Source organism: Mustelus asterias, chromosome 6, assembly GCF_964213995.1.
Source record: "Mustelus asterias chromosome 6, sMusAst1.hap1.1, whole genome shotgun sequence".
Lineage (NCBI taxonomy): Eukaryota > Metazoa > Chordata > Chondrichthyes > Carcharhiniformes > Triakidae > Mustelus > Mustelus asterias.
In genome coordinates this window covers 57,194,321-57,221,773 of record NC_135806.1, presented here as the reverse complement: position 1 = coordinate 57,221,773, position 27,453 = coordinate 57,194,321, and the positions used below count along the sequence as shown (strand labels likewise).

Sequence of the window (27,453 nt, the reverse complement as noted above, 5' to 3'; positions counted from 1 at the left end):
ACCCACTTTCTTTCACTTGAAGCTTACACGGCAGGACAAAAATACGAGACACGAGATGCTCAACTGAGCTGGAATGCCATGTATCCACATAATATACTGGGATAGTCTGACCCTCACTTACCAAAGCAAACCTTCTACGGGAAGCTCAAGTCTGGGATGCTCTCTCATGACAGTCAAAGGAAGCGTTACAAGAACACACTAAAGGCTTCACTTAGTAAATGTATCAGAAATTCAGGAGAAATTTCTTTAGCCAAAAGGGGGTACGAAAATGGAATTTGCTAGCAGAGGGAGTGGTTGAGGCTCGTAGTATAGATGCATTTAAGGTGAAGCTAGGCATGTTTGAGGGAGAAGGGAATAGAGGGTTATAATGAAAGATTTAGGATGAGAAAAAATGGGAGGAGACGAGTGGAACATAAATGCCAACATATATGGGTTGGGCCGAATAGCCTGTTTCTCTGTCAAACATACTACGTAAAGGAAAGATTAAGAGTTAAAGTGGTCACAGACGAGCAGGTGAAATAGGAGTAGGCCACTTGGCCCCTCAAGCCTTCTCTGCCCTTCATGGCTAATCGCCTTGTGTTTTGAATTCCACATTCCCCATCTAACCTGACTTTGGCGGTGGTGGTGGCGGCGGCGGGGGGGAGGGGGGGGAAGAAGAAGAATTATAGGAAATTTTTTTTTAAATGCCAGACATGTAATGGGGCTTGGGCCACACCACACAGAATATCAATGGGAGTCAGTCACCCAATGAAACTTTGAAGCGGAGAGCAATAAAGGCCTTAGGGCGACGCTGAGTTAATCTGGGGAATGCCACAAAGACTATTTCCCATATGGGATCCCAGCTGCGGGTTTCCCTCCGGCAGGATGTGGCACGTTGTGTGGTGGGATTCTCTGGTCCCGCCGCTGTCAATGGGAATCCCCTTGACATCACCACACACCAGCGGGAAATCCGGGGGCAGGGGTTGCACTGCCGGAGGGACCAGAGAATCCCGCCGGCGTGAATGGCTGGAGAATTCTGGCCATTATTTTTAAAAGAAAAATCAGATCCCATGTCCAATCAGTAGAGCGGGGTGGAGAGAAAATCACTTTTTGAAACTTCTGAGGGGACAGAAGGTACTATTCATTAAGTATGTGCGAATAAATCTTCAACTTGTAATTTAGGAAGTTTGGCCCTGAACACCTGAGACACATTAGAGCAAGGCTCTCAAATACATGATTGGTGAAGTAGGGGACAATGGAGGTTCTATAGCACCACCTGCAGTGCGAACACTGCAAATGCATCGAGTAACTGAATAAAGTTTATACATCAGCAACTTACAATGGGAAAGTTTGACAATATATCAAAAATCCTAAGGAGGAATTGTGGATAGCCGTGTGCGCTTTCAAAAAAGTAGATATGTACATGTAAACATTCTGAAAACAGCAGTAAAAGTGCTGACTCTGCTATAGAAAATACTTTAAAATCAATTTTGACAATGTTTATATTTAAAATCCATTCTTTATCTGTACAGTTTTAGTTAGTTCCCATCTTCTCACGAGCTGCAATTAGTCAAATCCAGATCAGCGCAATCTGTAAATTTCCAAGTTTTTTTAAAACTAAGTAACATGCTGTAGCTCAAAATTATTCCCAAAAACACCTTGACAACACAATTAAAATTTTCTGACATATATCATGTTACTTACATGAGCTTTCATGGCAGATCCAGAATTACATCATCTTATTTAAATGATCTTTCACACTTCATTTGAAGCTGTAAACCAGTCCGAGGGTATCCCAACTCTTGAAATTAGTAAACTGCAGCTTCTGTACTTTTGAGGCTCTTTTTAATAAAAAGTCAAAATAACAGAAAAGCCAAGACAATTAAGCAAAGGATAGATTCAGAAGTTGGCACAGAAAGCAAGTCGATGGATCGTATTCTCCCATTTTGAGGATAAGTGCCCACGCTAATGGGAAAACAGGAGTGTTTCCTGCTGGTGCTGGCAGCACAGGTGGGATTCACCGGCCTGAAAGATTCAAATGAGGTCATTTGGTGCAACCCACCAGCCAGCCCCGCTGTTCCAAGACTGGGCTGCCACCCTTATAGCGCACCCTGATCTCTGCGCTTGAGACAGGTCTCTTCTCCCTGCCGCCCCCACGCCCAAATAACCAGGGGAGCGCCACCAACCTTTCATGAAAGAGGGACATCCTCCGTCCCACAGGCATGGTGATGGCACCCCCCCCCCCCAGACCCTTCATTCAAGCACCCCCCCCCTCACTCAGGTCTCCTCCCCCCAGACCCCAATGCAGGCCCCCTTTAGGCTACACGTATTGGTAGTGCCCCTGGTGCACTGTCCCCTGGCGCTAACATCCTAGCCTGTTGCCTTGGGCCCAATGGGCCATCTGCCCCTCTGCTATTGCCAGGCAGAGGAAGGGACCCCGAGAGGTCCTGGGGTTGGGTGGGCTTGGGCTGGGAGAAAGGGGTTGACCTTGCCACTCTGCCCCGGGATGGGAGCGTCGTGGCTAGATTGCCCCTTCTAGTCCGGGCAGACCTGAAGATCACCCCCCCCGGCATGGTGATTTCAGGGGGCCCTGTGATCAACGACTGCATTCCTGCCCGTCAGCTATGAAAATTCTGAAGTGGCCAGGTCACTTTAATCTCTGGTCACCTGGCAGGATTTTAAATCATTGCAGCACTCCTAAAACCATACTAATGATACCCATTGTTCATGAACAGAATCTCATACAAAGACTTCAATCACCACAGAGGATATTCTAACCAATCTGCCCTTTGCAACTTATTCTTGTTGATTGCTGGAACCATGTAGCAACGGTAGCACAGTGGTTAGCACTGCTGCTTCACAGCTCCAGGGACCTGGGTTCGATTCCCAGCTTGGGTCACTGTCTATGTGGAGTTTGCACATTCTCCTCGTGTCTGCGTGGGTTTCCTCCGGTTTCCTCCCACAGTCCAAAGATGTGCGGGTTAGGTTGATTGGCCATGCTAAAATTGCCCCTTAGTGTCCTGGGATGTGTAGATTAGAGGGATTAGCGGGTAAAATATGTAGGGATATGGGGGTAGGGCCTGGGTGGGATTGTGGTCGGTGCAGACTCGATGGGCTGAATGGCCTCTTTCTGTACTGTAGGGTTTCTATGATTTCATGTTTAATATCCTCAGTTGGTCTCGAGACCCTTGCTCTGTCAAATGTACATTAACGACTTGGCAGAATGTTTCAAACAAAATTCCATGTTTGCACGTGATGTCAAAATTGGAGGTCGGGCAAATATTTGGCAACATTGCAGATTAATGAGGAAACAAGTCATTTCATCAACTGTGCCAAATAAGTGGTAGTTAATGAGGATAAATAGCATCTTAGCAGGGAATTGAAATGTTTAAACGCGTGTATTAAAGTGTTCTATCTTGCTGATCACAAAAAAGAGATTTGAGGAATTATAGGAGATAAACCTACAAAACAGTCAGCACTGTTTAGCTGTAGCTAAAAGGTAAATAAATTACTTAGCAGCGTTTAAATAGGTGAACTTAGATCCTGTCTTACATACTGTGTGCAATTCTTGGTGTTGGCTCAGAAGGATATCGCTTAAGGGAAGGAGCAATTACAACAATTCCGGAAATCAAGAATTCAAGTTATCTGAAACGGTTAAAGAAGTTGGGTGCATGGTTGAATGAGTTAAGGTATCAGAGTTAGGCTGTAATTGAACCAATGGTCTTTTCTCATATTCAAAGAAGGTGTGGCTGAAGGGCAACTCTGCATAACATAGCCCCATGGTAAGAAGTCTCACAGCACCAGGTTTATTTGGAATCACAACCGTTCGAAGCGCTGCTCCTTCCTCACTCACCTGATGAGGGAGCAGCGCTGAAATCTTTAACCTGGTGTTGCGAGACTTCTTACCGTGTCCCCCCCCCTCCCCAGTCCAACACCAGCATCTCCACATCATAGTCCCATGAGCAGAGCTGAAAGGATAAACTGACAACTTTTGTCCAAAGCATTTTTGTCCTTAAGAATAACCAGTCATTTTTGTACAGCATGTAATAGGGCAGTTTGAAGAGAGAATCAACAATGCTGGTTGAAGTAACAGTAAAGATTCCAGTACTGGACATCTCTCAAGGAATAAGAATACTGTAAATTAAATAATGGAAATATACATATGGACAAAAAACAAAAAAATACCAGAGAAAACAGCAAAGTATGCTCCAAAATTGTATTGGTATGAACATGGAAGGAAAAACAGCATAGTTTCCAAAAACTTTCCTTAAAATTCTAACCATCACAAAATAAAAGTTCAAACTTGTTTTATATTTAAAAATGCTTCAGATTGATTAACAATGCTTTAACGTTAACCATTTATATAAACATATTCCTTAATGCTGACCCAGCAATTATTTAATTTGGGTAACATTATCCAATTTTAAATCGGCAGAAAAGTAGGGTTAGGTTAGCAAGTCATTTTATACACTTGGGTAAAACCAATTACAATAGCACAGTCCTATAGTTATAGAGCTACTGAGGATGATCTTGTCTTCTCCCAACTGAAACTAGTCCAAAAAATAAATTTCAATTGCGAGGTGTTGACTTTGAAAATAAAAGTGCATCAACTCTAGTGGTCGTGATCACACTGCCCTCTTTTTTTTTAAACAAAAAAACTAATTACAGATTGAGAACAATATTCCAAACAAACACATCTTTGTTCGGAATCGCAAAGAGGAGATAGATACTCCATTCTCTGCAGCATCCTCCAATGCATCCCCCCCACATGTGTTAACAAACGGACAACTCTTCTAATTAATAAAAAGATAATAGTTGCATGTCTGCAAAGATATGGAGACAGCTCAATTTGCCATGCATGTTCCTATCATGATGTAATTTTACACTAATACAGGCACGCCAATTTGCTGCACTGGCTCAACATGTTTTACAGTGCAACAGGGAAAATAACAGAAAGAAACACACAAAAAGCTGAGAGATTCTGTCACGTCATGCCATCGGCACTGTGCACCAATTTCAGTGGAATTTAAAAAAATTCATCTATAGGAACTGGAGTGCTGAATCTCAAACACACTGCCTGGGGGAGGCAGATTTGATTGTTGCTTTCAAAAGAAAAGTTGGATGATTATTTGAACAGCAAATATTTGCAGGGCTGGAAGAGGGGGGTAGGGGGGGTTGGGGTTGTACAACCAGCTGGGTTGCTCTAGCAGAGAGCTGGCACAATCACAGCAGGCTGAATGGCCATCCTCAGTGCTATAACAATTCTATTTCACCCACAGATTTTCCTTACATCATGTCTGGGTCTGTGGTTATCTAATTGAGAGAGATTGGTTGTAATGATTAGTCGACAATCCATCATGACTGTATCATGCAATACCATGATGGTAAAAGGCGAAGTAGATGAACGATGCTTTGTTTTTCATCCAGGAGTTCTTAGGAGAAGTATATTATTTATTTGGTAATTATTCCACAACTTGGTTCCTGGACTGTCAGCTCAAACCAGGCCTCTTTTAGCTCTAATGAAGGAGGGATGCCAAAGGTCAGGGAAAAGGAAATTCCCAAATCCACACAACATAAAATATTCCACAGCACTGTGGTCTCCTGTATAGCTACTAGATTACTGTACACAACTGTATTTGGAAATACAATAGGAATCTTAAGTCTTATGCAACATTCGGCATTACAAATAGGTGAAAGGCTAACAACCTGAAACATTAAATGTTTCTCTCTGCCCACCAGCTGAATGCTTCCAACATTTTTGGTTTTTATTTTCATTGCTAAGCAGCCTGTACACCAGACAAAAACAAATGAGATGTTGTGTCACCACATCCAAGCTAGTTTCATTACAAATGTTATCTACACTTAACATCTTCAGAAAAGGCAAACCTTATTTGTTCCAATACAATGTTAGAGACATGGTAATAAATTAAATCCAGCACGGCAATATTTTCTACACTAGGTATCTTTCTGTGTAGGATTTTCAGTGAAAGGCAAGTTATCCAGAAGAATTTCTTTCCTGGGTGCAATGGCTGTGGGGAAAGAAAAAGGTAGGTTATTTGATCGGTATCTTATGAGAAGGGAAATTGAGGGCTATAGAGATATTAATGCACTTTTGGAGATTTTTATGAGAGAGGCAGAGGAAGGATCTCAGTATTCCTTTAAATAGATCACGAAAGTCAAGTCCATGATAAAACCATTATTTATCAACTCTGGGTGGAGCATTTTCCCACATCTTTCTCTTGTGTTGGATTCATCTGTACGAACTATTACGTTTTCAAAAACAATTGTATTGATTCGAATGCTGTCAGCCTAATAAAACATAATTACAGGTTATGCTGTAGCTTTTCTGATCATAATACTGAGACTAGCCAACTGTTGTTACAATTGGGAAACTTGGGCCTCATGGAAGTTATTTTTAAAAAATCAGAAGCAAAGAAAAAAAGATGTTTAAAAATTGATGAAAATGATTTATTTACACAGTGGACTTGTGATGGGAATCTCTTATTATTTTAATCTGACATTTAATAAGATAGACAATGTTTTAAACAGGGAAGGTGGTTACTGGAGGTCAATCATCTCAGCTCACTGCAGGGGTTCCTTAAGGGGAGTGTCCTAGCCCAGCCACCTTCAGCTGCTTCATTAATGACCCTCCTTCCATCACAAGATCAGAAGTCACACGACACCAGGTTACAGTCCAACAGGTTTATTTGAAATCAAGCTTTTGGAATGCTGCTCCTTCATCAGGTGATGTGTGGTACAAATGTTACTTGACTCTTAAGTGCCAGGCAATTACCATCTCCAGCAAGGGAGAATCTAACCATCTCCTCTTGACATTCAAAGACATTTCCTTTACTGAATCTCCAACATCTTGGGCTTACCATTGACCAATACAGTGAACTCAACCAGCCATATAAATACTATGGCTACAAAAGCAGGTCAGAGTCTGGGTATTCTGTGGAAAGTAACTCACTTCCTGGCTCTCCAAGGCCCGTCTACCATCAACAACGTACAAATCGGGAGTGTGATAGAATACTCTCCACTTGCCGGGATGATTGCAGCTCTATTGACACAAGAAACTCAATACCATCCAGAACAAGGCAACCCATTTGATTGACATCCCATTCATTAGTTTAAACATTCGCTCCCTCCACCACCAATGTACAGTTGCAGCAGGGTGAACCATCTACAAGATGCACTACAGAAACTCATTAAGGATCTTGCGAAAGCATCGTGCAAACTCCAACCTCTATCACCTCGAAGGACAAGGGTAGTAGGTCGATGGGAACAGCACTACCTGCAAGTTCCCTTCCAACCATCCTGACTTGGAACTATATTAATGTTCCTCCAGTGTCGCTAGGTCAACACCCTGCACCCTGTGGGTGCACCAACAGCATATGGACTGCAGTGATTCAAAGTGGTGGCTCACCACCACTTTCTCAAGGTCAATAGAGATGGGCAACAAAAATGCTGGCCTAGCCAGCGACACTCACAGTCCGTGAAAGAATTAAAAAAATTACAGCCTTCCATCACTACTCCAAGCAAGCTTTCATACAAACTGGCAACTGTTAAGAGCATAGCAGCATCTGACCAAATACGCAGCATCAATTTTCACCAAGTGACCAAGTTGCTCTGAAAGCAAAATCCCCTTCAGCTGGAAAGTCAATCATCATTTGGAGAAATAGGTTATTTAAAGACAGACATGCTTTTAAGAGTGAAGATCTAAAGCTATTAACTTTAGAACGCTATTACGGAGCAGTATTCCTTTTAATACCAGATCTTTTGGTTTGGAATACAAGTGCTCAACACTAACCTATCCAAAGCAACCTCAATACTCAACAAAAGACAACTTGCATATTGTTGGAAATATTTAATAATAAGAAACTCAATGCTGGGGGGGCCAACTTCTGAAACAGAAGCACACTGATTAATTTATAATTCACACATCTAATAGATGATTATTATTATTCAGAAGACGTGAAATTCAGAAATAAACTGCAAAATTATAAATGAATTACAAGCCTCTCCAATGGAAGATCACTGGATGGAGAATGGGTACCTAACATAACCTCTGCAGTGCTTAAGTTCAACTGGGCCCGAGTCCAAGTTAGTTAATTTAATGATCAAATCCCAAATGGGCTGCAAAGCAGTCTTGTTGGAAGAGAGTAATTAAACCTCCTATTCAGCAGTAACTTGAGGCAATGGTGATTTCTACAATGGGAAACCTCCCAGGGTTTTGTGGATATTGTGCATGTGGAATCCGTCTATATGCATTTGCTAAAAAAAAACACATGGTCTTAAAGGGAGTGTAGCAGCATGGATAAGAAACTGGCTAAAGGGCAGACAGAAGCAGTTAATGGTTAAGGGACACTTTTGAGGCTGGAAAGGATATAGAATTGTGCTCCCTCCCGTAACCTCAGAGATACATGGATGTTAATGCCATGGTGGGAGTTATGCTAAGCCTGTATCAAACGCTAGTTAGAAAACGCAGAGTACTGGAGAGGGTGCAGAGAATTCTAAGAATACCAGAAATGCGTGGGTAAAGTAGTGTTTCAAGTCCAGCTTTCTAAGAACCGATCATTTTCGCATGTGCCACACATCAATTTTAATTGAGTAAAATAAAAAAGTTACCTGCATAATTTGGCTGGTGCATATTGGCACGGTGTGATGCCAGACTAGTTCTCCCCTTCATCACTTGTGCCCCACTGATCTATTTCCATGCTTTGAGCAACCTTTGACCTCACCCGGCTTGACCAGAACTGCTCATGACCTGAACCACCTGACCGGAAACCCATCACGATCTTGCTGCCCCATAGCACGGCGGATTCTGAATCATCAAATGATTTCAAGAAGGCGATAGATATATTTCTGATAAAAAAACAGGTTAAAGGGATTTGGGGAACTGGTGGAAAGGTGGACTTGAGACCAGGAAGGGATCAGCCACGATCTGATTGAATGGCAGAGCAGGCTCGAAGGGCTGAATTTGCCTACTTCTGCTCCTAATTCCGCTGTTCCCGAGCATGTCACTGTGCTATATATAGGCTGACTCTCTTTACTACAGAACAGAAATGTTTAAAATTATGAAAGGTTTGGACAGAGCGGATACAGAGAGAATGTTTCCTCCTGTGGCAACAAGCATAACTAGAACTAATTAGAAGAAACTTCATCACTCAAAAGGAATTTACTACCACAGGAAGCGGTTGAAGTGAATAGTATAGATACCTTTAAGGGGAAGCTAGACATATGAGAGAGAAGGGAACAGATTGTTACAACAAGAAATGATGGAAGAGGCTTGACTGTAGAGTATAAACACCAACATGGACTGAATGGGCAGAGTGGCCTGTTTTTGTTCCCATATCCTATAAAAGAACAACTGGAAGGTATCAAGGCTTTAGTTATGAGGATAGGCATGAGAAACTGGGTATGATTTTATTTAAGCAAAGAAGGTTAAGGAATGATCAGGCAGAGGCGTTCAGTAAAAATAATTTACACTGCAATTGAGTTGTTAAATGGAGGGTGTGGATTTAAGACTGAAGGAAAAAAACGAAGGGTGGGATTAAGAGAACATTTTTAAAAAACCCAGATAGTTGTTTGATTACAGAATGACCCAGCTCATTTGCGGTGGATATATAACTTAAATTAACTTGAAAGAAGAAATGAGAAGATGAACGAGACCAAGTGAGTAGATGTTTCAATGAGTTGCCATTGTCACAACGGCCCAAACTTTTGTTGCATTTGTCCTGCACTCTATGGCCTTATTTTCTTATTCTATTCTATGAAAGTGGCTTGAACTTTTGATTAAAAATAGCAAAAGGAAATCTCCAACTAATCTCAATTTTAGTGGTTTCAGACAAATTGGCTGAAATTTTCCGGCCATTCCTGCCGGCAGGATCTTCCTGTCCTGCTGATGGTGATGGGTGCAAACAACAAGAAACCCACTGACCGAGGCGGGACCAAAAAATCCCACCACTAGCCAATGGCAGGCCACCTCTGCCACTGCAAAACCCGCCGCTGGGCATGTGGAAAATCCTATCCAATCTGATCATATACAAACAAAGATCATAAAGCATGCAATTGCTGTCTTAGCAGGCAATGCATTCTTTTGGTTAGATTTATGTACTTGAAAGAAAGGATTTTACTTACAAATTGTACCGTGGTTTGAGAGAACTCCCTGGATTACCGTTTTTCGGAGAATAATTTCAACATCTGAACCAAATTTAAGTAACTGTGAAGAGAACAAAACACTTAATTCAGAAACAATTACTAAACAAATTCTAGAGGCATTTTAACCAAGCCTACAATATTGTCATAAACAGACCTTTGAGCAATTATACAAACATGGCATGTCTAATATACCAAGCTCTAACTCCTCCATCTTTTCAGCATGTGTTCGACCCAGGCCAAGTCCCTTTCACCCATCATCTGCGTGCGCTAGCCCATGCAGACGCCTGGTAAACATCACCTCAATTCCAAAATTCTCATCCTATTTTCAAATCTCTCCACAGCCTCGCATCTTGCTATTTCTGTAATTTCCTCCAACTCTAGATCCATCCAAGATCCTCCGTGCTCCTCCAATTCTGGTCACTTGAATATCCCCACTTTTAACTGCTCCACCATTGGCAGCTACACTTTCTGTCCAAAGCTCAGCATCCCCTCCGTAAACCCTTCTACCTATCTCTCCTTCTTTCAGATGCTCTTTAAAACCAACCTCTGAACAAGCTTTTAGTCCTTTGCCCTAATATCTCCCTGGAGACTTGGCGTCAAATTGGATTTGATAATGCTCGGCGTTTTCCTTCAATTAAGCCGCCATATAAATACAAGCTGTTGTTAAATAATCCATTTAACATATTTGAATCCTCCATCAGAAGCATGCTTAAAATGTACGCCATAGTGCAGATGCAAAAAACAAAATGGGGAAAAGCATTTTGCCATAATGCAGTTTAACATTTCTGTTCAATGAAGTGACTATTTACAATTGGTTAGATTCTAGTAGATGGATAAATGGGAAACGTATTGATTTCAATAACAAATACAGAAGTACAGACCATAAAACTGCACAACAGACATAGAAGTATTAGGAAAGCAGTTGTAAGATCTAGTAGAAATGGGAGAGGGGCAGTGAAGATGGGTCGGGGCAGCTGGACAAAGATAAGGAGCGAGCACTGATAGGGTATGGTCAAAGTGCCAGGGCAGAAGGCTAGGCTTGATGTGGCAACACTGGGATGGCAGTGACAAGGCATTGGAGAACTGGCAAGGGTATATTGGAAGAGGGTGGTGACGTACCACTGACAAGAGTTTCAAGTTTTTAGGTGTCCAGATCACCAACAATCTGTCCTGGACTCACCACGCCAATGCTATAGTCGAGAAAGCCCACCAACGCCTCTACTTTCTCAAAAGGCTAAGGAAATTCGGTATGTCCACTATGACTCTTACCAACTTTTATAGATGTATCACAGCTTGGTATGGCTCCTGCTCTGACCAAAATCACAAGAAACCACAAAGGGTTGTGAACGTAACCCCGTCCATCACGCAAACTCCCATCCATTGACTCCATCTACATTTCCCACTGCCTCGGGAAAGCAGCCAGCATAATCAAGGACCCTACGCACCCCGGACATACTCTCTTCCACCTTCTTCCGTCAGGAAAAAGATACAATAGTCTGAAAACTCGTACCAACAGATTCAAGAACAGCTTCTTCCCTGCTGTCAGACTTTTGATTGGTTCAATCATATAGTAAGCTGATCTTTCTCTTCACCCGACCTGTAACTGCAAGATTATACAGGCAAGAAATATAGGGGAAAAGGATAGGGTGCAGAATATAGTGCACAAGTAACAATACTTTTCACTATATACCAATACATGTAGAAATATAAATCAAATCAAAGTTCAGGATATTTTGGGGAGGAGGGTCAGTAGCGTGAGGTATGGATGGGTGCTTCATGGGGATAAAATGCAAAGAGAAATAACAGAAGGGAGCAAGGCATTCAGTAAAATAATTTCCTCAGCAGTAATGAAGAAAAATAGATTCACAATTTGATAACATAGCAGAAGATCATTCAGCCTATTATGACTGCATCAGCTCTCACAAGCTAATTATCTACTTAGAATCATGCTAAACAGCAAGAAGCCATTTGGCCCATTGTGCCCGTGCTAGCTTTTTGCAAGCATTACATAACTAGTCCTATTCTTCTGTTCCAAAGTCCTGCAAATGTTCCTTTTCAAGTATATATCCAATTACTATTGAACCAGTTTCCATCATCATTTCAGGCAGTGCAGATCATAATTCACTGTGTAAAAAAATATTCTCCATATCTCCCCCATGGTTTTTCTTTGCCCATTTTATCACTTAGATTTGTTTTGTTCTTTGATGTGATGTGGCTATTACCAGCAAGACTAGCATTTGTTGCCCATCCCCAATTGCCCATGAACTTATTGGCTTTCTGGGAGATTGCAGAAGGTAGTTCAGAGTCAACTACATTGTTGTGGGTCTGGAATTGCATGTAGGCCAGACCAGGTAAGGATGGCAGATTTCCTTCCTTAAAATGACATCAGTGAACCTTTCAATTCCAGGCTTTATTCATTAAATTTCAATTCCACCAGCTGCCATGTTGGGATTTGAATTCATGTCCATAGTGCACAAGTAACAATACTTTTCACTATATACCATATTCATATGAACCTATGAATTACTACCTCAGTGACATTACCATTATGCCAGCCTCTCTCCCAGAGTCCCTAATTATTGAACCTTCTGCCAATGGAGTTTCTCCCGGTCTACTCAATCAAATCCCCCCCATGATTTTGACAGCCTCCTTTATTGCTACCGTAACCTTTTCTCCTCTTCTCCAAGTACAATCCCAGCCTTCTCCAGACTCTAAATAAATGACGTCCTTCATCCATGCTGCAAGTCCAATAAGTCTCTCTTGTATCTTCTCAAAAGTCTTGAAATTCTGCATCCCATTCCTTTTAAAACCTATTGAGACATCTACAATATCTATATATTGAACTCTGCAAAAGGAAAAGTGAATTCTTGCAATCTCTCTGACATGATAAATGCATAAATTCTAGCTGCTTGTTGTGGCCTGGTTATATTAAAGGCTAAATCTTTTCATTAAACATTTCATTTCACAAAGGCAAAAAAAGTTCATTCAGTTCAACGAAATTCTTCAATTAACTTTAAGAAAGAGGTTGTGCTGGAATCTTTGAATGGAATCAAGATAGATAAGTCGCCGGGTCTGGATGGGATGTACCCCAGGTTACTGTGGGAGGCGAGGGAGGAGATTGCAGAGCCTCTGGCGATGATCTTTGCGTCGTCGATGGAGACGGGAGAGGTGCCGGAGGATTGGAGGATTGCGGATGTGGTTCCTATTTTCAAGAAGGGGAATAGGGATAGCCGAGGTAATTACCGACCGGTGAGTCTAACCTCAGTGGTTGGTAAACTGATGGAGAAGATCCTGAGGGACAGGATATATGAGCATTTAGAGAGGTTTAGTATGCTCAAGAATACTCAGCATGGCTTTGTCAAGGGCAGATCGTGCCTTACGAGCCTGGTGGAGTTCTTCGAAAATGTGACTAAACATATTGACGAAGGGAAGGCGGTAGATGTGGTTTATATGGATTTTAGCAAGGCGTTCGATAAGGTCCCCCATGCAAGGCTTCTAGAAAAAGTGAGAGGGCATGGGATCCAAGGGGCTGCTGCCCGGTGGATCCAGAACTGGCTTGCCCAAAGGATGTGGAGATGCCGGCGTTGGACTGGGGTAAACACAGTAAGAAGTTTAACAACACCAGGTTAAAGTCCAACAGGTTTATTTGGTAGCAAAAGCCACACAAGCTTTCGGAGCTCTAAGCCCCTTCTTCAGGTGAGTGGGAATTCTGTTCACAAACAGAGCTTATAAAGACACAGACTCAATTTACATGAATAATGGTTGGAATGCGAATACTTACAACTAATCAAGTCTTTAAGAAACAAAACAATGTGAATGGAGAGAGCATCAAGACAGGCTAAAAAGATGTGTATTGTCTCCAGACAAGACAGCCAGTGAAACTCTGCAGGTCCACGCAACTGTGGGAGTTACTATTTGTAACTCGCACAGTTGCGTGGACCTGCAGAGTTTCACTGGCTGTCTTGTCTGGAGACAATACACATCTTTTTAGCCTGTCTTGATGCTCTCTCCATTCACATTGTTTTGTTTCTTAAAGACTTGATTAGTTGTAAGTATTCGCATTCCAACCATTATTCATGTAAATTGAGTCTGTGTCTTTATAAGCACTGTTTGTGAACAGAATCCCCACTCACCTGAAGAAGGGGTTTAGAGCTCCGAAAGCTTGTGTGGCTTTTGCTACCAAATAAACCTGTTGGACTTTAACCTGGTGTTGTTAAACTTCTTACTGTGTTTGCCCAAAGGAAGCAGAGAGTGGGTATAGATGGGTCTTTTTCTAAATGGAGATCGGTCACCAGTGGTGTGCCCCAGGGATCTGTTCTGGGACCCTTGCTGTTTGTCATTTTCATAAATGACCTGGATGAGGAAGCGGAAGGATGGGTTGGTAAGTTTGCCGACGACACGAAGGTTGGTGGAGTTGTGAATAGTCTGGAGGGATGTCAGAAGTTACAGAGGGACATAGATAGGATGCAAGACTGGGCGGAGAAGTGGCAGATGGACTTCAACCCAGATAAATGCGTCGTGGTCCATTTTGGTAGGACAAATGGGATGAAGGAGTACAATATAAAGGGAAAGACTCTTAGTACTGTGGAGGATCAGAAGAACCTTGGGGTCCGGGTCCATAGGACTCTGAAATCGGCCCCGCAGGTGGAGGAGGTGGTTAAGAAGGCGTATGGTGTGCTGGCCTTTATCAATCGAGGGATTGAGTTTAGGAGTCCGGAGATAATGATGCAGCTATATAAGACCCTCGTCAGACCCCACTTGGAGTACTGTGCTCAGTTCTGGTCGCCTCACTATAGGAAGGATGTGGAAAAGATTGAAAGGGTGCAGAGGAGATTTACAAGGATGTTGCCTGGATTGAGTGGCATGCCTTATGAGGATAGGCTGAGGGAGCTCGGTCTTTTCTCCTTGGAGAGACGAAGGATGAGAGGAGACCTAATAGAGGTGTATAAGATGTTGAGAGGCATAGATCGGGTGGACTCTCAGAGGCTTTTTCCCAGGATGGAAATGTCTGCTACGAGAGGACACAGGTTTAAGGTGCTGGGGGGGGGGAGATATTAGGGGGAAGTTTTTCACACAGAGGGTGGTGGGCGAGTGGAATCGGCTGCAGTCAGGGGTGGTGGAGGCGAACTCAATAGGGTCTTTTAAGAGACTCCTGGATGAGTACATGGAGCTTAATAGGATGGAGGGTTATAGGTAGGTCTAGAAGGTAGGGATGTGTTCGGCACAACTTATGGGCCGAAGGGCCTGTTTGTGCTGTAGTTTTTCTATGTTTAAATTAGTTTTTATTAAAACATTGAAATGTTAGAATCAAAAACATTACAAATTAACAATATTCAGATAAACATACAATGAGGACAAGACAAATCTCATTTTGACCAAAATGGGAGACCAATGGTTCCACCTACACAGCTAATGAGCTAGCAGGCTTTCACAAAAGATCTCAGATTTCATGCCAAAAAAGTAGAATAGTCATACTTCTTTTTAATCAGATTAATCTGCCCAGCACTTAATTAACAGCAATTTTGTTCATTCACTGATCTGTCAATCTACTGATCACATGTCTATTTATTTACTGAATTTTTATGAAGATGTGACTAGTGCGGTTGACAGAGGGTAACCGGTGGATGTGGTGTTTTTAGATTTCCAGAAGGCGTTCGATAAGGTGCCTCACAAAAGGTTGCTGCAGAAGATTAGGGTACACAGAGTTGGGGGTAAAGTGTTAGCGTGGATTGAGGATTGGCTATCTAACAGGAAGCAGAGAGTTGGAATAAATGGGTGCTTTTCTGGTTGGCAATTGGTGACTAGTGGCGTGCCGCAGGGATCGGTGCTGGGGCCTCAACTGTTTACCATATACATAGATGATCTGGAGGAGGGGACCAAGTGTAGGGTAACAAAGTTTGCGGATGACACAAAGATGAGTGGGAAAGCAAATTGCGTGGAGGATGCGGAAAGTCTGTAGAGAGATTTGGATAGGCTAAGTGAGTGGGCGAGGATTTGGCAGATGGAGTATAATGTTGATAAGTGTGAGGTTATCCACTTTGGAAGAAATAATAGTAAAATGGACTATTTTTAAACGGTGAAAAATTACAACATGCTACTGTGCAGAGGGACCTGGGAGTCCTTGTGCATGAATCACAAAAACTCAGTTTGCAGGTGCAGCAGGTGATCAAGAAGGCAAATGGAATGTTGGCCTTTATCGCGAAGGGGATGGAGTATAAAAGCAGGGAGGTCTTGCTGCAATTGTACAAGGTACTGGTGAGGCCGCAACTAGAGTACTGTGTGCAATTTTGGTCCCCTTATTTGCGGAAGGATATATTGGCCTTGGAGGGAGTACAGAGAAGATTCACCAGATTGATACCGGAGATGAGGGGGTTAGCTTATGAGGAGAGATTGAGTAGATTGGGTCTGTACTCGTTGGAGTTTAGAAGGCTGAGGGGAGATCTTATATAGAGACATGTAAGATAATAAAGGGGCTAGACAGGGTAGAGGCAGAGAGATTCTTTCCACTTAGAAAGGAAACAAGAACTAGAGGACACAGCCTCAAAATAAGGGGGAGTCAGTTTAGAACAGAATTGAGGAGGAACTTCTTCTCTCAGAGGGTAGTGAATCTCTGGAATTCTCTGCCCATTGAAGCAGTGGAGGCTACCTCGTTAAATATGTTTCAGTCACAGGTAGATAGATTTCTGATCAATAAGGGAATTAAGGGTTATGGTGAGCGGGCGGGTAAGTGGAACTAAACCACTATCAGATCAGCCATGATCTTATTGAATGGAGAGTCAGGCTCGAGGAGCTAGATGGCCTACTCCTGCTCCTATTTCTTATGTTCTTATGTCTTTCAATCAATAATTCTCTGACATCTTCAAATATAACTCTCTTATTAGTCAGTCTGTTTTACGGAAGTTCTCTCCCAAAAAAATGGCTTCTTATGATTCAGCATTTTCTCTAACCAATTTAAACCGGTTCTATTGAAGGCACCTTTTTCTATTGGACTTATTTTCCCCGGCTTAGATATGCATTGGTTATTTACTTTGTTGCATAATTTGTGCCTGACTTGTGCTGATATCTTTCATGAATACATCTTTCATTTTAACGGCATGTTAAAAACCATTTCTTAGAGACATTAAGATGTTACTTACATATTTTGTATTATTCTCAAACCACATATTAAAACATTAGCTGCTAATTATCCTCATGTTGGGTATTTAGAATTAATCAGAATTCTCAAATTACACTCCTGATTTACCGAACAGTGGAAAGAGATTTTCAGATTCACCCTCATGCTGGCTATGTCTAACTTTCACATTTCTAAGTGTATTATTTATTAGTCGCGAGTAAGGCTTACATTAACATTGCAATGAAGTTACTGCGAAATTCCCATAGATGCCACATTCTGGCACCTGTTCGGGTCAATGCACCTAACCAATTTAGTTAATTTTACCTTGCACTTTGGATTTCACAAACATACCCACTAAAATCTGATCACTGTCAGGGAAATCATTTCAACAAGTGCCGGCTGCCACCCTCCCACAAGACAATATTTATTATTCCCATGAAGTTGCTCAAGTGCTTTCACTGCTCTTATAATCAACATGACAGCTGCAGGAAGGCAATGATACATATAGACCGATACTATTGAACAGAATGTATGATTTTTCATTACAGTGTAAATAATTACAACTGGCTTTACATTAACACAGCTGCTCATTCCAATAATAGAACTTGATCACAAGTAATTTTGATCTTTTAAAACCAACGCGTGAACACATGCCAAATATATGTAAATGTAACCCAGACACATCCTTGTGCAATTAGTCACTGAGCTCATGATGAAATATTTGGTAGGGGAAGGCAGTGTAAAAATTGCCACAATGAACTGACCTCAGTTATTTTCTCTGGAGACAACTCAGTAAGGTCGCGCCGGAATTCAGAGTTAATCTTCTGTCTTGCAGCTAAACAGGTCACAAAATTAGTTTCGCTACACAATCAAATTTGAAACACAAATATTCATAAATCCAAGTCTCGTGTATTAAAATAAGAATCCAGGCTTGAGTAATTCTTTCAGGATCCCAAGAAACATCACACAAGTTTTCTAAACTATGAAATGTCCTCTAAAGACAAAGTTCTGTATATAACTAAATAAAGAAAAGAACATGAGTCTGGAAATTGCAGTTTAACACACAACAAACATAGCAAGGGACTTGTTTCAAATGTCTTCTAAAGACAAAGCTCTGTATATAATTCTCCCAAATAATGGAAATTGGTATAGAATTCAGTCTTTCGATTCTGACCTTATGCACACAATTAAGCAATACTCTTAACAAGGGGATGAAGCCATGCTTAGCACAAGTCTTTCTTGGGTCGAGGGACTGCATCAAGCTAAATCTTGAGAAGGTTGGTATTGGAAGACTTTCCTACGCAAGATTCTGTCCTATAAAGATTCTGGCAGATAACCAAGATGGCAGACACTAGGAGAATGAATAGTAGGCCCGTGTAGTTAGAGATGCTTGAATATAATGAGGTACAGTGGATCTATAGTTCAAAAGCACATTATGCAGGAGAAGGATTATTATTACTGTGATGGCAAAAAAGGAAAAAGACAATGGGCAACTTTATTTTCTTTTGCCCAATTTGCTCCAAAATTTTGAAAATATATTGGATTTATCTTTTTGAACCTTGCTTGTCAGAATAGATGACCCCTTATGACCTGCTGTATGCAGAATGAATTGGCACCATACGGATTCCTGAATCTGTTACCAATATAATCATGTATTTCATTTTAAATTTGTGTCAAATTAAAATCAGAAGAGGAAGTGCAGAAAACGAATTTCCGCTATGAGGCTTTTGATACATTTCTTTTTTTAAAAAATCCAAACTAAAATTTTATTCTGTTCCTTAGTAGTTGCTTAAGTATTTCCAGATGCAGCAATTTTGTGACCTCTACCTCCCACCTGTACACTGGCAGGCATGAAAATTACAGACGTATAGGAAGCATGGCTGAATTTAAGGATCATTGATCTGAAGTTCAACATGGCTCTCCTGGGAACCCAACTTAAAACAAAAACGTCCAGCTGCACATAGGTACGTGACTATCAAAACTCTCAAAAACCCAATACATGGGCCTCCAAAAACAAATTGGTTAAAATTTCAGTTAGGAGTAACTTGAGTTCTATCACTGAAAATGAAATGTCCGATTTATATTTCAGTGAACCATCGGGCATTTTCTTTAAAAGATCATCCAAATCAAATTTTACAGAAGTGAAAATTTGACAAGGGAGAAGAATAGGATTGGTTCACACTAATTCACAACCGAAACCCAGAAAACAAACAAAACAAAATGTTGACAATACAGTAAATCGCACCTCAATATGCAGCTGGTACAGCTTGGTTTCAGATCTTGTTTGCCGTCATAATACATCGTCTACTTAAGAACGTTTAAACCTAGCAAAACAAAACTTCTGATAGCTGGAGTTTTCAAATAATGACTCGCACGCTAGACTGTGCGCTTGGGGTGGCACGGTAGCACAGTGGTTAGCACTGCTGCTTCACAGTGCCAGGGTTGGGTTACTGTCTGTGTGGGTTTCCTCTGGGTGCTCCGGTTTCCTCCCACATTCTGAAAGACTTGCTGGTTCGGTGCATTGACCCAAACAGGCGCTGGACTGTGGCGACTAGGGGAATTTCACAGTAACTTTATTGCAGTGTTAACGTAAGCTTTACTTGTGACTAATAAATAAACTTTAACTTTTCTTTCATTTACATTTCCCCGTATCATTTCCCCCGCGGAATCTCTCGCACATATTTGCCAATGCCTCTTTTCTCCATTCCATACCTCCCTGATTAATTCACTTTCACCTACGCATTTTGTATCACTTTGCCACACCCCAATGTTCCTTCTTGCCTTCCTTCCCTTTCTTACTGTCACCAGCTCAAAATCTGAACATTACCTACAAGCCAACTAACAGTACGGTGTTCTTCTCTTCCTGTGGACATTGGTAATGCCAAGGCTCACAGCAATAGCTGTACTTTTGCAGGATGAGAGTGCTAGCAATTAAGGAACACTGACTCTACAACCGCAAAACTTTATTTCAATTCTGCTTTGTTTTCCATTAAAATGCAAGCAGTAAAACACCACACAGGTTTTAGTACCTGATGCAACAACTCCATGTATCAAAGCACTTTCCAGTTCACAATCAATCCTGTCAACTGTCACAGAATAGGTATTGTTTGGAAAGTCCCATTTTTCTAAAAATGTCTCCAATAAAGTAGATAAATTACCGAGCCTGAATGAAATGTATCCCAGGTTGTTAAGAGAAGCAATTGATAAAATAGTGGAGACGCTGACTGTCATTTTCCACCGGGGCGGGGGTTGTTCTTCAGAGCTCCCTGCAGGTGTTGTCCATTTTTTACCTGGACCTACTCAAATTCTGGGACATGATTGCCTTGCGCCGCAGGTCTCCCTGGTCTGGAGTAGCAGCGGTGATTCTGGAGCCACTGTTCAGGAATCCACTCTTCCACCGATACAATTTCAGGTGGCTGACGGAGAGGAGGCTTAACCTGGTGTTGTTAAACTTCTTACGATGCTAGGGTGACCAGGGTCAGGGATGTGCTGGGTGGCAAAGGGGTGGGCTGGATGACATGCCACGAGCTAGCCTAGCAAGCGGCAGTGGATGTTCAGCTTGCAGCCAATGCCATTCATGACCTTAGAAAGTTTGCGCTTGGGCCCGATGTCACACGTGGTCTCGAGGAGGCGCAACTGTGCAGTGGGATCCCGTCTGAGCTTACCCCTGCTCGGATGGAATTTCAAATTGGCCTCAAGCCCAGACCCCCCTTACAAGGTCAGGGGTCCCACAGTTTGAGCCGCCTCACAGAAATGCCCTTGGTGCCCTTTGCCATGTCAGAGGCGTTTCCTGTATGGGTCGCTGCTGTGCACCTTCCACTACTGTGTCCTCACCCATCGCTCGGATACACCTTGGCGCACCTTGTTGTCGTCTAGCAGTGGAGGTCCCTCTTTGGAGGGATCCTCCCCCACTACCTTGGAGACCTGGGGTAGAGGGTGGTGCATAGTGGTTCCACACAACCGTAGGTTGCACCGGTTCACAGGCTCCCAAGAAACCTGCCCTTTTTGTGATCTTGCGGAGTCTGTGGACCATGTCCATGTTGAGTGTTATAGGCTGCACTCCCTTTTTAGTTACCTTAAAAAACTCTTATTGATGCTTCATTTGCACTTCAGTGCCACACTCCTGAACTATGGGCACCCGGAGTTGAGAGGGGGAACGCCGAGGACCTCCTTGTGAACCTGCTCCTGGGCCTTGCTAAACTTGCCATAAATCGGTCCAGGCAGCGGGAGACCAAGTAGGTCGTCCGGCCCAACTGTCTGCCCCTCTACCACGGCTACATTCGCAGCCGGGTGCCCCCGGAGAGGGTGCATGCAGTGTCCGAGGGCACTGCAGGGGCTGAGATGCATTACCGACCCCTTCAATCATATTTTAGATTGATGGTTTAAGTTTTCTTTCTGCTTTGTCTTTTGTTTCGGGTAGTTCCCTTCTTTTTGGGGGCTGCCCCTTTTAATTTGTCCCTCAGTTAATTTGATTGACAGTCAATCATTTTGACCAAACCATTTTCCAATCCGCCCTGGTGCTGGAGAAGTGGCACCAGCTAATGCTGTACTGCTGCTGTAAAAGAGGGGGAAAGAATAACTCGAGGAGGTACAGGCCAGTCACCTTGGTGGTGGGTAAATTTTTGAAAAACTTGAGGGGCAGAATTAATTTTCATCTATCAGAGGCACAGATTAACCAAGGACAGTTAGCACAGATTTGTCAAGTAAAATTGTGTCTAATTACCTTTACTGTACTTGATGATGAAGTAATAAGGAGGGTCATCTACATGGATTTTAACAAGACTTTTTAAGATCCGGTTTGGCAGACTGGTCCGGAAAGTGAAGTTCATGAGAACCAAGGAAAAATGCCAGTTTGGTCCAAATTAACTCAGTAGCAGGAAGCAATAAAGGACAGGTCCACAGGAATGTGTGTGACTGGAAGGCTGATTTCCAGTGGAGCTCAATACTAGGTTGCAAATCTTGTGCTATATACAGTGGAACCCCGATTTAACGCGACCCGATTTAGCGCGAATTCGGATATAACGCGATGAATCATTGGACCCTTTTTTTCCCCGCTCATGATTGGCTATTTAGCGCAACCCCAATTTAGCGCGACCCTGCTTTTTTCGCGATAACATTTTATGGACCCCAACCGTCGCGTTATAACGGGGCCGCACTGTATTAATGATTTTGATTTAAATGTAGCAAGTACGATTAAGAAATTTGCAGATAACACAAGAATTAGCCATGTGATCGATAGGAAGAAAAGCTGTAGTGTGCAGGAAGATACCAATGAACAGATCAAGTGGGCAGAAAAGTGGGAAACGGAATTCAATCTGGACAAGGTGAGAAATAGTGCATTTGGGGAAGACAAACAAGGCAAGTGAATCTTCCACTGTGACTACTCCAGCTCTCTCATATTGTGAACACTTAGTTCAGCTGAGAGCGTGGGCTGGACCTGTCTTCCAGAGTCTTCTGGGTTCTACGCCAGCCAGATATTCAGATCAAAATGGCTGCGGTCCCAAACTATTGAATCATGCTTCTACATTAGATATTGGGTTAGCGCAAGCCAGGGGGGCACAGTCCCATCTGTTGTCTTTTAGCAGAGATAATGAACCTTTTAAATGTCTCAGCCTTTAACTCGAATGGTTCCCATTCTTCCAGGTTTGGCGAAGTGGAAGGAGCTAGTCACACCTCCAGGAAAGGGATTGTCAAAGAGTTCCTGTTTACCCTTGTGGGAATGCACATTGAATTTCAAATGTCTTCCCATGTCTGGATATGTCTACTTGCATTCCACTTGGAGCCTTCTGGAAGCTTGGCAAACATTGCAGTTGTAAAAAGGTTAGGTACTTTTTGGCAACCCTTTTCTCAGTTCCTTTTGTCCATTTAAAAAAAAAGATTTTTTTTTCCCCCCCCCCTGACAAAATCCATAATATCACAACCACGCATTTGTAACACTGGGATTATTTTATTTGGAATAGAGGAGACTGAGGGAAGATATAATTGAGGTGTAAAAGATTGAGGGGGTATAGATAAGGGGAATCTATGTCTCTAAACAGAGGAGCCAAAAACCAGGGTCACAGATTTAAAGTAATTCAAGTAGTGAGTAGAAGAACTGGTGGTGGTTCAGGAGAAATATTTAATATTTTCACCCAGAGGTGAAACTTAGCCTGAAAGGTTAGGAGGAGAAATCCTGGTCATGTTTAAAAAGCACTTGGATATGCACTTGAAGTGCCGCAACCTAGAAGGTGATAGACAAGAGAGCGAGATTAGGTCAATAGGTATATTTTTATCCGACACTGACACAAAGTGCCGAATGGCTTTCTTCCGTGCTATACATATGATTCTGTTCCCTGAAGTAGAGATCCAATGCACTTCATGCAGCTTGCAAAATTACAATTCCATGCCCTAAAAAAAAAGGTCACGAGATAGATGAAGAAGAAGTTTCATCATCTCAATGTGAAGAACCAAACTCTGCTTCCATCAAGAAAGATTCAGCTTCTACAATGTTTAGTTGACCTGTTCTTATCTCAGTGTCAGTAAAATCAGTTGGGAGCACACACGTCCAAGTCATAAAGTTGTGAGCCGAATCCTCAAATTATAGATATAATCTAGCTTGAAATGTCCTGATTGTTATCCAGTGTCAGAAAGTGCAGAAGATCTCTATCAGCCTTGCCTGCTAATCACCCACAGTCAAATAGTTTGCTGACATTGCGCGGGCAAGACATAAACCAAGAATGGTCACGTGACTGAAGTACCAAATAACTGCATTTCCCTGTCAAGAGCTAACCAGCACCCCCAAGAATGGGGCGAGGACAGAAATGTATATTATTTTATAAAAAAGCTTCAGTGGCGGTCATGTTTTCCAATCTTTGGCAGATTGGATCTTTTCAAATTAAGTTAGTAAGGGTATATTTTTTCCATAACTAGATGCTTACTGTAATATAGAGCTCAAGATTGCATTGTAAGATAGAAGAGAATATTTGCAAGTTTGGTAGGCATCACAACTAAAAATGAGGAGGCTCCACGAATATCCCCAATGTTGGGGGAGCTCGGCACATCAGTACAAAAGACAAGGTTGAAGCATTTGCAATAGTCGTCAGCCAGAAGTGCCGAGTGGACGATCCATCTTGGCCTCTTCCAGTGGATCCAAAGTCAGAGATCCCGGTCTTCAGCCAATTCAATTCACCCCATATGATATCAAGAAGTGGCTGAAGGCATGGGATTATTGCAAAAGCTGTAGACACTGACAACATTCCAACACCAGTATGGAATGCTCGTGCTGCAGAACTAACTACTCATGATTGTCATGAAGGACCAAAACCCCGAACTGTGTACGAATATATTGAACGCGATTTTAAAAATGAACTGTATGAGCCAAAGATGGCTGAGGATGTGAATTCAGGGATGTCATGTGTACCTTTTAGAAAGGTTTTTTAAAACATCATGCAGCTTGAGCGATATCATTGGGGGTGGAGCTAAGCTGTGGCAGTCATGTGATAGGGCTTTTAGTTTTTTTGGAAGCAGCTTAGCAGCAAGCTAAGAAGCAGTCTCTTTCTCTCCCTGTTTTTTCCCCCTCTACGTTTGGTTCTGCCTTAAAGAAGCTGTGTTTTGGGAAATAGATTCGACTACAATCACTTCGGAGTTTCTTCACAAGGGATTTTCAGCACAACCCAGGAGGCGGGATTCCTGTAACAAGTGGACATTAACCTATGCTGTACTGTATTTATTTGGAGGGTTGTGTGTATTGGATGTTGGCTTTGGTTGGAACACATTAAAGATATTTCACACATTTAGTAGCTATAAACGCACTCTTTCTTTAACTCAAGAAAGCTTGGTTAAATTGATTCCTTTGAAAATATAAATAATTTGGACTGGGAAAAGGAAAGGAAGGAAAGGAATCCTTTTGAAATAATCTTGTTGCGATCAACCGAGGAGGTTAAATAAAGAAAGGGAGCCAATTCAACCCACCTCACCCAGGGATATCCCACCTGGAATTTAACAAACTGGGGCTTACAAGACAGTTTCCACAGAGGGGACGGAGAGTAACAAATTTGGGCACTCTGTCAAGGGTCCAATCATACCAGCCCCAGTCAAGCTTTTCCAGTACAGCTGCAACACTAGCATCTACCTGAAAATGTGGAAAATTGCCCATGTGTGTCCTGTCCACAAAATGTGGATAAATCCAACCCAGCCTATTAGTGCCCTATCAATCATCCCTATTCATCCACAAACTCAGCTAATGTTCTGGGGACCCACGTTCGAATCCCACCACAGCAGATGGTGAAATTTGAATTCAATAAAAAATATCTGGAATTTAAGAATCTACTGATGACCATGAAACTATTGTCGAAAAAACTCATCTGGTTTACCAATGTCCTTTAGGGAAGGAAATCTGCTGTCATTACCTGGCCTGGCCTATATGTGACTCCAGCGTCTCAGCAATGTGGTTGACTCTCAACTGCCATCCAAGGGCAAATAAGGATGGGCAATAAATGCTGATGTCGAGATGCTGGCGTTGGACTGGGGTAAACACAGAAAGGAGTCTAACAACACCAGGTTAAAGTCCAACAGGTTTATTTGGTAGCAAACGCCACTAGCTTTCGGAGCGGAAAGCTAGTGGCGTTTGCTACCAAATAAACCTGTTGGACTTTAACCTGGTGTTGTTAGACTCCTTACAACAAATGCTGGCCAGCCAGCGATGCACATGTCACACAAATGAATTTTAAAAAAACATACTTTTAAAAATTACACCAACATCAGTTCAATCAGCAGTATTTAATTAAGCTTACCTTCTAGAGCTTGACTGTCACCTTTAAACACTTCTTGTCTTGTTCTATGTAAAGCCTTGAAAAGCTGCAATACCTTCCAATGCAAAAAGTACAAAGAAACAGATATAGTCCAGCAAAATATTAATACATAAACTGCAATTTATTACCATTGATTTAGAAAAAAATCTAACAGGTCTATCATCAGCATACATGCTAGTCTTACTGCATAGTTGGTGTCAACAGTTTTATAACTCTGTATGAAAGCCAACTACATTGAATATTGCAAAGAGGTGCGTGACTATTTCATCTTCGTCCTCAGAGCTGGTACAAGACAAGCCTCAAAATGTAAAAGCAAATATGGAGGGGTTGGAAATTTGAAATAAACACTCGGCAGACTTGGCAGCATCTGTGGAGAAACACGAGTTAACGTTTGGAGTCCAAATGACCCTTCTACAGAACTTCAGTGTTCCTGGACTGTCTGTAATACAGCCTGAGAACGTGCTAAATTGCTTACTAGGAAAGAGTCAATTTAATATTAAACTTAAGAAGTGTGGCATGTATATATTGACTGGACAGCAGTCTTTGGCTGGTAATATAATTCAGGTTTATCAGACAAGAACGTAAAAACCATTTAAAAGCACGGGGAAACAGTCAGCGCTTTGCACCTTCCCTCTCTCAGTAGATGCAGCGATAGCCACATTAGGTCAAATCACCCCGGGCTCAATGTCAACTCCGGAGCGATCTCTCACTGCCGCATTACACATTAACAAGCGAGCCAGACCCTCCCCAAGCTCTGGCCAGGTCCATACCTGTCCCTGGGCTAAAGGTAACTCTCACCTTGCTGCGGGTATCCATCCCACATTTCCCCCGCTTCACTGCCGCCCCAATGTAGCAAATCCTCCACCGTACAGGCGCTGCCCAAGGACAAACAAGCACACAGCCTTGTCGAAACCGCAATTCTGCAACCTTACTAGGCAGGCAGACCAGCACCGAGACAAAGCCATCAGTTTAGCAAGAATGGGGCATTTTGTAAGAGTGCACAAGTAATTGTACTTCATGGAAGATATAAATTTATATTTCAAATGAATGTCTAAGATACTTTACACCTTTTTTAGAAATAGAAATTTGATATAAACCTTTGAATCACGAGATGCCATCATCTCACGTGAGAACAACATCCACCAGGTACATACACTTGTGACTCGGCCAACATTGTCCACCTGATACGCTGCAAGAAAGGATGTCCCGAGGCATGGTACATTGGGGAGACCATGTGATGCACTATCAATCAAGCAAAGACTAGTTTGTATGCTAGAACAAATAGGCTTTTATTAGCAAAAGACTTGGCGCACACCTATGCTGATGAACTGGTCCAGAGACTGAGGCAGGGGGTGGGGAGCAGTCACCTTTATACCTGGACCAGGGGGGAGGAGTCCCAAGCCAGGCCGG

At 42.3% G+C, this 27,453-nt stretch overlaps 1 protein-coding gene across 1 annotated transcript; it reads right to left on the bottom strand.

Annotated features, from left to right (window-relative positions):
• Nucleotides 1-4,182: 4,182 nt before the first annotated feature.
• On the bottom strand, nt 4,183-26,914 carry lyrm7 (LYR motif containing 7). Its single transcript, XM_078214348.1, has 5 exons — nt 26,842-26,914; nt 26,026-26,098; nt 18,019-18,089; nt 10,120-10,201; nt 4,183-6,008 (listed from the first exon to the last, which is right to left on the bottom strand). Exons 1-5 carry the CDS (start codon nt 26,857-26,859, stop codon nt 5,935-5,937), a joined length of 318 nt encoding a protein of 105 aa, XP_078070474.1. The 5' UTR covers nt 26,860-26,914; the 3' UTR covers nt 4,183-5,934.
• Between the last annotated feature and the right edge of the window lie 539 nt (nt 26,915-27,453).

What these genes read in the sequence shown, in the direction of transcription:
- lyrm7 (XM_078214348.1), bottom strand. An exon ending in CTCCAGAGAAAATAACTGAG is followed by an intron (nt 10,202 to 18,018) that starts GTCAGTTCATTG and finishes TTCTCTTCACAG; the next exon opens with TTACTTAAATTTGGTTCAGA. An exon ending in CTCAAACCACGGTACAATTT is followed by an intron (nt 6,009 to 10,119) that starts GTAAGTAAAATC and finishes CTTTCCCCACAG; the next exon opens with CCATTGCACCCAGGAAAGAA.